Raw genomic sequence first — 9,445 nt, 5'->3', positions numbered from 1 at the left:
ACATTAGCATTTGAACCTGATACAATAAACTAACATAAGTTGCTCAAGATAACATTAATGTCACAGGCTGACAGAACAAGCTACCGTTGGGAACTTGAGTTGACATTAGCATTTGAACCCAATACAATAAGCTAACATTAGTTGCTTAAGATAACATTAATGTCACAGGCTGACAGAACATGCTAACATTGGGAACTTGAGTTGACATTAGCATTTGAACCCAATACAATAAGCTAACATTAGTTGCTTAAGATAACATTAATGTCACAGGCTGACAGAACAAGCTAACGTTGGGAACTTGAGTTGACATTAGCATTTGAACCTGATACAATAAACTAACATAAGTTGCTTAAGATAACATTAATTTCACAGGCTGACAGAACAAGCTAACATTGGGAACTTGAGTTGACATTAGCATTTGAACCTGATACAATAAACTAACATAAGTTGCTTAAGATAACATTAATGTCACAGGCTGACAGAACAAGCTAACGTTGGGAACTTGAGTTGACATTAGCATTTGAACCCGATGCAATAAGCTAACATTAGTTGCTTAAGATAACATTAATGTCACAGGCTGACAGAACAAGCTAACGTTGGGAACTTGAGTTTACATTAGCATTTGAACCTGATACAGTATGCTAACATTAGTTGCTTAAGATAACATTAATTTCACATGCTGACAGAACAAGCTAACGTTGGGAACTTGAGTTGACATTAGCATTTGAACCTGATACAATAAACTAACATTAGTTTCTTAAGATAACATTAATGTCACAGGCTGACAGAACAAGCTAACATTGGGAACTTGAGTTGACATTAGCATTTGAACCTGATACAATAAACTAACATTAGTTTCTTAAGATAACATTAATGTCACAGGCTGACAGAACAAGCTAACGTTGGGAACTTGAGTTGACATTAACATTTTAACCTGATATGAGAAGCTAACATTAGTTGCTTAAGATAACATTAATGACACAGGCTGACAGGATAAGCTAGCATTAAGATAATAATAATATAATATAGAAAAGTAACGCATGAAACCCCTCGCATGAAAGTAGACTTGTGAGTAAGAAAAAAGTGTTGCATACTCGTAACACTTTTGATGTGCAGTTATCTATTTATTTTGATAACATTTAGGCCCTAAGGCGTTGATTTAGAAAAAGGACGTTTCGGCCCTCAGGCCCATCTAAATAAATAGAGAAATGCATATCGAGCCAGATCGTACGACACTTTTTTCTTACTTGTAAGATAAAATTAATGTAACAGGATGACAGGACAAGATGACTTTGGGTGCTTTCTAGTAGTAACTTAATTTATGTTTAAAACATTCAAATGGTATTCTTGAAACTGGTTGAAAGTCCAACACAGACACAGACACTTAACTATAAAGCTATATGTAGAAATATCAATATTCTACGAATTTAGTTTTGTATTAGCATAATGGCATTAGCAATCAATAATCTACAGTAATCTGTGCACAAAGACCTCATCAAGACATCGTCAGAAATTAGGAAAATCAATATATTGTGAGATTTAATTAGTAAGGCTATTGATTAAGCTTAATTAATCATCAATAAGCTTAATATATTGCGGGGGGTCGAGGCATTGTTAGATATGAGTTATTAATTATAAATCTATTGTGCCTGCAGGAAACCTAAGACGGGCATCTTGATGCTGAACATGGGAGGACCTGAGAAACTAGAAGATGTTCACGACTTCCTGCTGCGGCTCTTCATGGACACAGACCTGATGAAACTCCCTGTACAGAGGTACGGACACAGAATATTATCGTTATCAAAAAGATAAAAGTAGCTTTTTAAAACCTGTGATTATTTTGTATTTGACCGTTTGCAGTACAGTTGCTCCCTGGACCAACAACTAAGGAACTGACATCTTAATATGAAACAGTTAAAAAATGTTTTTGTTATATGCAACACTTAAATATACATATTTTTTCGTGGGGTTGACTCGCACACACACGCACGCACACACACGCACGCGCGCACTTAAGAGAGCAAATGCAGATGGTTGTTGGGACACGATGCTCTTCTGCAGCTCGGTTTCATAATAACTGACATTAAACCAACAATGTCTTTTTTGTTGCTGCTGAGAAGAAAAAACTCAGGCTCCTAATTTTTTTAACAATACTGTTCACTAAAGCAGTTGTTCTCAACCTTTTTTTTTGTTGCTTATGAGTCCTTAAAATTATTTCTTTTATTGTGATGAAACATTACATTTTATAGTGGATGTGAGTTATTTGGATATTTTCACGTCAGATTAAACAATCTGACATTTAAGAAATATTTGCTATGTTTCAGAAGAAAAAATGTGTGGAAAGAAAAGAAACATTTGTTTTTCCTTATAATCTTTTGAGTCTGTGTGACCCCTCAGATTAATCTGGGAACCTGAACAGCCTGCTATTTTTCTTTTAGGTTTATGTTGCTGTTACAGGGACAGTCTGTTGGTGTGTATTCCCCTCTGTGGTTAAAACCAGCAGTACAAAGATGTTGTTTTGGTTTAGCAGTGAAATATGTCAAATATTGCGATGGCCATTCAATTTGGTTCAGACATTCATGCCCCCCTCAGGATGAATTGCAATAACTTGAGGATCCTCTGACCTTTCACCGACCAATCACAAATCATCAAAATGTTAATTTGCTAATACTTTGGTTTATTTCCAAATAGCTGAAAAACTAATGATGATGGCTCACAGATTAAAAGGATTTAAATGGGGTGTTTGGAGTGTGGTTTTAGAGAGAGGGAGAAAGTCTGAGGTTTTGGGGGAGAGAAATCCTGAGGTTTGACCCCCCCTCCAGGTCTGGTCATGGGAAAGGATGCATTGGTGCAGGGGGTTAGTGAGATAGGAGGGGGCTTGGTTGTGGAGGTCATAGGTGATGAGGAGAACTGAGAATTTTGAAGGACTGGGGTGATGTGGTACAGTTGAGTTTTGGATGTATCTTAGTTTGTTGAGAATTCTGGTGGGTGTGACGGTGTGTGTGTGTGTGTGTGTGTGTGTGTGTGTGTGTGTGTGTGTGTGTGTGTGTGTGTGTGTGTGTGTGTGTGTGTGTGTGTGTGTGTGTGTGTGTGTGTGTGTGTGTGTGTGTGTGTGTGTGTGTGTGTGTGTATTCATAACAGAAGTTAGAAAAAAGTGTTGCATACTTGTATGCGAGACGAGGAACCTGGAGCAGTAGTTGCCCTAATGTGTATTTGTTTTCTGTATTTATGATTTCATGTAAATGTTTAATATACTTGTTGCTGTCCATAAAAGCTATGAGTCAATATTGTCCGGTAATTTTACGAGTAACTCTTCAATCTATCCCTTGCTCTGCAGTAAGCTCGGCCCGTTCATCGCCAAGCGCCGCACGCCAAAGATCCAAGAGCAGTACAGTAAGATCGGAGGAGGCTCGCCCATCAAACACTGGACCTCCATGCAGGGAGAGGGCATGGTGAAGCTGCTGGACGAGATGAGTCCTGAGACAGGTAAGACAGTCCCAGAGAGAAAATACGTGTACACCCGCTGCCTAAGAGGAAGGGAGGGTCATCCTGCCTGTAAGAGCTCTCACTCCTGAAATCATGAAGTTTAAAGAGAGTTTGTGTGTCTATAACGGGGGAGAGGAACAACTGGATAAACTCTCATTCATCTAAAAAACATGCTTTCATATGTCAACACTTTCACTAACGTTGGGTTAATTTTAGGGGTGGGAATCACCAGACGCCTTCTGATTTGATATCGTCACGATACTTTACACGATAATGATAGTATTGCGATTTCAAACATATTGCAGTGTTCTGCGAGATATTGCAATTTATAATGGTTTTTCCAACTTCAAATTTTTCCCAGTTTCAAATAATGTCCCTAAAAGGAAACTTTGTCAACATCTGTTTCATCTAAAAAGATACATTACTCTATTTGTTCATATCACTTCAATGTTATTGTTGCAAAATGGGATTGTCAAGCAGACAAACTGACCAGCACATATAATAAAAGATTGATTCTTTGCGCCTGTGTATCAATACAGTATTGTCACTGAAAATATTGCATTACTATGCTGTATCGATCCCCCCTCCCCACCCCCCCCTCCACCTCCAGTTAATTTACCTGCTGGGCCACAGAATACAGAAACTGACACCCCCCAAACTAGCAGTCAGTCTGACTGGAGGTGACATGTTGCTGTTCGTAATGTTAGATTTGGTTCATCAAAAACGCAAGCAAAGCAACAAAGGACTGAAAAAAAGACCATAGATAGGTTGGACCACAATGTATAACTACATTACAGTTCAGCTGAAAAATACAGAGATATTTGTAATAAGTTTGCCAATTTCATGATGTATATCTATGCAATTCAGATCAGCGGGCAGTTGTCTACCTGAAAGGTTTTTTTGTGTTCGTAACAGTGAGTCTGTATACATGTAGTCAGTTAAACTTTAGTTTATGCCTAGCAATCATCCATTAGACACTTGAACTTGTCATTTATTATAAGTCACATTTATAATTGTTAAAAAAAGTTCACCAGAAAGCAATACGAGTGTGTCCGTGGGTGCGTGTGTGGTGTGTGTAGATAGTGACACAGTGAAGGAGTGTCTGTGCACACGCCTGCACACACCCCACTGATAACTGCACAAACGGCGGTTTGAAAACTGACCACATGTAGAAGTGTACTAACCTGATTCCGAATAGGAGACCCAGTTTAACACTTTCATACCAATTTATAATCTCCATAATAACTTCCCTTTATGTTTCATACTATATTAATTTAATTATTCTGATATTTGTCTTCATATCTAAGTGCCATTTATGTGTTTTATCCTTAGTTATAGTTTTAATCAAACAGTTTTGAGTGTATTTCACATGACTGGCAGCTACTGACTGTCTGTCTCTCTCTCTCTTCAGCTCCTCACAAGTTCTACATCGGTTTCCGGTACGTGAAGCCGCTGACGGAGGAAGCCATCGAGGAGATGGAGAAAGATGGAGTTGAGAGAGCTGTGGCCTTCACACAGTATCCTCAGTACAGCTGCTCCACCACAGGTAACAGTCAGTCACACACAGCACAGGAAACAGACTAATGTAAAATATCCTCAGTACAGCTGCTTTACAGTAGCAAAAATTCAAATTCCATGCTGTTCAGAAGGGATTAATACCTTTCCATAGGTCAGCACTGAATTCATTTAAAAAAAAAATAAATAAAAAAAAAGAGGGAAAACTATAAGATAAAAAAGACTTTCTTGGCTGTTAGTGTCACCACACCCAGAGTGCTATCCACCCTGTTACCCTCTAAAACACACACACACACACACACACACACACACACACACACACACACACACACACACACACACACACACACACACACACACACACACACACACACACACACACACACACACACACACACACGTCTGCAGATTCTTGGACTTCCCAGGAGGTCTGAGTGTGAAGGGTTGTCCAAATCCGAGGTTTAACTATTTACACATAACACAGAGTCGTACAATACAATAAAATGCAGTTGTAGTCACTTTATGCTTTACAAACAAACCAAAAATTGCAACAGGAGGATTGTAAACCGCAACACGTGTAAATTAGTTTGTTTGGTCTATAAAATGACAGAAAATGGTGAAAAACGTTGATCCGAGTTTTCCAAAGCTCAATATGATGTCCTCAATTGTCTTGTTTTATCCACAACTCAAAGATATTCTGGAGTGAAGAAACTAGAAAATATTCACATTTTAAAAGCTGGAGTCAGAAACTTTGTCTTATTTGCATAAAAATTGAAGCAAACCGATTAATCGATCATCAAAATAGTTGGCGATTAATTTAATTGCTCTAATCCCAACAATAACTCAATGCTAGGGAAACGTATACATCTAATATTCATTATATGTGCCAATAACAAAGGCGAAAAGGCACCAAATGTAAAATATAGTGAAGTTCAAGGGACCTGCTGGCCGCCATATCTCTGAATCTCCCCCCCACCCGCATTTGAGATGTTTTTAGTGATTCAAATATGTCCGGTGATGTGCTCATTGACTGCTGTTAACCAGTTCCCCCAGTTTTTTAGGTGGGATTATAGACTGTTAATATTATTGGACAGAGCATGTGTGACGTCACCCATTGGTTTGTGGAGATCTGCTATGAGTTGACGAGTTTGCCGTTCTGGCCGCAGCCATCCTGGTTGCAGATGTGATGATTTTAGACGAGAGGGAGGAGTGAGGGAGGATCCTTACACTTTACGTTACGTTACACACTTTCACTGGCCATCACATCATAGCCACCCCCTAAAACCCCTGCTTTGTCGCAGATTTACCATAATTCAAAAATGAACATCATTCTGTGTTGAAGATGTAAAACTAGCCATTGAGACCATAAACTCATTATAAAAATGTTTACTGAGGTAATAGATCAAGTGAGAAGTGGGTCACTTTCTCATAGACCTCTACAGAAACCGACCTCCTTTTGTAATGCCCGTGTCTCCCCCTGCTGGAATTCAGATAGAATGCAGGTCTAAGGAGTCACTGCACGCAATTGGAAAACTCTACGACCAATCACAACACACAGGGTGACGTATCCAGAGCCCCATACATTTAGCTACCAGCGGAGCTAACTGGTAGATTAAACTGTCATCATCTGTTTAGCTCTTCTCTGGCCCCGCCTATATCAGATACACCGATGTGATTGGTGAAAACTATCAACAAAAATGCTGTGATGTACATAAATTTGTAGCAGCGTTACTCAATACCGGAGTAACTTGCTTGGCAACTTCCAATTGTGCTCGCTCGAGAGCCCTGGATTAGGAAACTGAGTCTTAGGGAAACGTGTAAAAATAAAAAAAAGTACGGTACGTTGTACAGCTGACTACTTTTTCTTTTTTCAACCAAATGGATGGAATAGTTTTTGAGAATCCCTAAAAAGTGTTGCAAAAGCTAAGCTTTGCAAGGCCTGACAGCCCTGTCACTTGATTGTAGTGCTGTAATGAGAGGCACAAATTGAGACTATTAGACATTTGGATTCAGCCATACATTCGACAGTTAAAGTAGTTTTTAATAAAAGCCAATTCAAACTGCACAGCCATATCAAATCGTAGAACACTGTTGACGAGTTGCAGTCTGCTGTGCTTGGAGAATGAAGTTGTTGATACCTTACACTGCACTTCCAACACAATGCCAAGGCTCCAAAAACATCAAATGTGATAATCAAATAGCCAGTGTTTGACAAAAGACCTTTTAATACCAAATAGACCATATTTATTGCAGGTTTTACTGCAGGTTCACATAACAAATGTGAATCATACATTGTATTGAAACCCTATAAGTCCAAAAGGTAAATGATAAATATCTGCTTCTCTTCTTTTTCTGATCTTTGGAAAGGAAACGCTGACTCAGACAATGCTCCCTCCTTTTCAGCAGCTTCTTGTCTGTTGCGCCTTTGAGCAAGGCACTTTATCTCAAACCCGCCAGTGGTGTTCCAGCAGATGTTGACAGAGGGGGCTGTGCTTGTTGGGTTATGAAACATGTTTACAATATTGATGTGCTTGTCTCTCTGTCCGTCCAGGCAGCAGTCTGAACGCCATCTACCGTTACTACAGCAACAGGGGCGACAGGCCAAAAATGCGTTGGAGTGTCATCGACCGTTGGCCCACACATCCTCTGCTGGTGGAGGTTAGACACACACACACACACACACACACACACACACACACACACACACACACACACACACACACACACACACACCCGTATTAGTAAATAGAACCAAAGTGCCTGTCAGGCTTCTCCTACTCTCTGAAAGAACAAAAATAAATTATTGGAAAATTAATTGACTAGGTCAGTAGGTTGTCAAGGCAACTAATGAGCTGAAACTGGCCATGCTTAGTAATCACAGCTAACAAGCCTGCCTGCCTGTATTTTTATATCTCAACATTTTGGCTTCCATTAGGGTTGGGTGCCGAATCCGGTACCTTTTTTGGGTACTGAGCAAATTATATCAATACTACTACTAATGACCGATTCACAATAATGGTACCAAACTTTGATACTTGTAAATGCGAGCTTATCTGTCCTCTCTGCGTGCTGACAGAGAGCGGGGCTCTGCTCTGATACATACACGTAGAGATGCGGATGAAACGAAATGGCGGTTTAAAAAATTAAAAACACAAATATAAGAATTAAAGTTTCAGTGCAGCGTGAGAAATTAATTGATTTGATGGGTTGTAGGGACGGGTTTGGAAGGGGAGAAGGAGGTGTATTTTGTGTGGAGTGTAAAATGTTCTAAATGTGTGTGTGTGTGTGTGTGTGTCTTTGTGTGTGCCTTTGTGTGTCTCTCTGTGTTGGGTCTGTCTGTGCATTTGTAGTGTTTTGCAGAACACGTCAAAAACGAGCTGCTGAAGTTTCCAGAAGAGAAGAGGGACGACGTTGTCATCCTGTTCTCAGCGCACTCACTCCCTATGGCGGTAAGTACCACGAAGTACTAGTGCTAGTACTTCTAATAAAAATACTACCGACTGCCTCTTTCTCTGTTGATACTAATGGATACCAATAGTCCTATTGATGCACCTTCTATTAGTACAACTAGGTGCACCACCCTCCTTCTCCCATCCACTTTGATTAAAGCCTGTGTGATGAGTTGAAGAATGGTCCATGGTTCAGTGTGTTCTCCGGTTTTGGTAGACTTGGAGGTTATAGCTCACTTTTGGTCTTTGTGTGGCAATTTCGTGGGCAGAAGTCTAATTCCAGTCAATCAGTGTAACCCAAACAAACTCCTTTAATGGGGACGATTGCTATAATATATATATATATATATATATATATATATGACTGTCTCCAGAAAACAAAAAATAAACTTGTTGTCACAAGAAAATATTGTTTCCTCTTATTTAAAACTTAAACGTCAAAGAGTAAGGACATTTACCTCACAATTAAGTGGATTCTCTTTTAATTAATAAAAGACAAAGGTTACATGTTTTACACCTAATACAAGTAATTTTATGTATGTAGATATACCATAGACTGTATAATTTACAGTATATAGCCTTTATTTAGAAAACAAGACAACACACCTGTATCTTTCTGCTATGTCCGTCATCATCAACTCGATCTGTACCTTTGCCGTGCACATTCTGATCTCTGACAAACAGTATAAATAAGGATAAGTATAATAAGGAAAATAGCCGTTATTTTCTTGAGATAAAGAGATAATTAACACATTATCTCGTGAGATGCTAAAAAGAATTGCAACAAAGGTCGTTCTTGACTTTCCACTGATACTATTGCTACTGACAGTGCCACTCCTGTGTACCATGTGCAGGTTGTAAACAGAGGCGACCCATATCCTCAGGAAGTGGGAGCCACAGTTCAGAGAGTCATGGAGAGACTGGGACACTGTAACCCTTACAGACTAGTGTGGCAGTCCAGGGTGAGTGCACACATACACACACACACACACACA

At 39.4% G+C, this 9,445-nt stretch overlaps 2 protein-coding genes and 1 long non-coding RNA gene across 4 annotated transcripts in view; 2 read left to right on the top strand and 1 right to left on the bottom strand.

Moving 5' to 3' along the window:
• Positions 1 to 5,302, top strand: part of nars1 (asparaginyl-tRNA synthetase 1) — a 30,676-nt gene extending 25,374 nt beyond the window's left edge. The window contains exon 16 of one of the 2 annotated variants that reach the window (XM_032538814.1): positions 5,284 to 5,302. The gene's annotated coding sequence lies outside the window, so the exon portion shown is untranslated. Of the gene's footprint in view, positions 1 to 176; positions 190 to 5,283 lie in introns of those variants that run through there. The other variant, XM_032538812.1, reaches the window with a different exon arrangement.
• Positions 1 to 7,832, bottom strand: part of LOC116703853 (uncharacterized) — an 18,617-nt gene extending 10,785 nt beyond the window's left edge. The window contains exon 1 of the long non-coding RNA XR_004335526.1: positions 7,683 to 7,832. This is a non-coding gene — a long non-coding RNA (uncharacterized LOC116703853). The remainder of the gene's footprint in view (positions 1 to 7,682) is intronic.
• The window catches only part of fech (ferrochelatase), a 20,899-nt gene that overhangs the window by 4,862 nt on the left and 6,592 nt on the right, over positions 1 to 9,445 (top strand). The window contains exons 3-8 of the mRNA XM_032538819.1: positions 1,656 to 1,775; positions 3,338 to 3,486; positions 4,898 to 5,032; positions 7,553 to 7,659; positions 8,352 to 8,450; positions 9,305 to 9,412. Coding sequence (XP_032394710.1) covers positions 1,678 to 1,775; positions 3,338 to 3,486; positions 4,898 to 5,032; positions 7,553 to 7,659; positions 8,352 to 8,450; positions 9,305 to 9,412 — 696 coding nt within the window. The 5' untranslated portion in view covers positions 1,656 to 1,677. The remainder of the gene's footprint in view (positions 1 to 1,655; positions 1,776 to 3,337; positions 3,487 to 4,897; positions 5,033 to 7,552; positions 7,660 to 8,351; positions 8,451 to 9,304; positions 9,413 to 9,445) is intronic.

The sequence above is a fragment of the Etheostoma spectabile genome, chromosome 16 (genome assembly GCF_008692095.1).
Source record: "Etheostoma spectabile isolate EspeVRDwgs_2016 chromosome 16, UIUC_Espe_1.0, whole genome shotgun sequence".
In the NCBI taxonomy this organism is placed as follows: domain Eukaryota; kingdom Metazoa; phylum Chordata; class Actinopteri; order Perciformes; family Percidae; genus Etheostoma; species Etheostoma spectabile.
The sequence above is the reverse complement of the archived record's forward strand: the minus strand, read 5'-3'. Positions and strand labels throughout refer to the sequence as shown.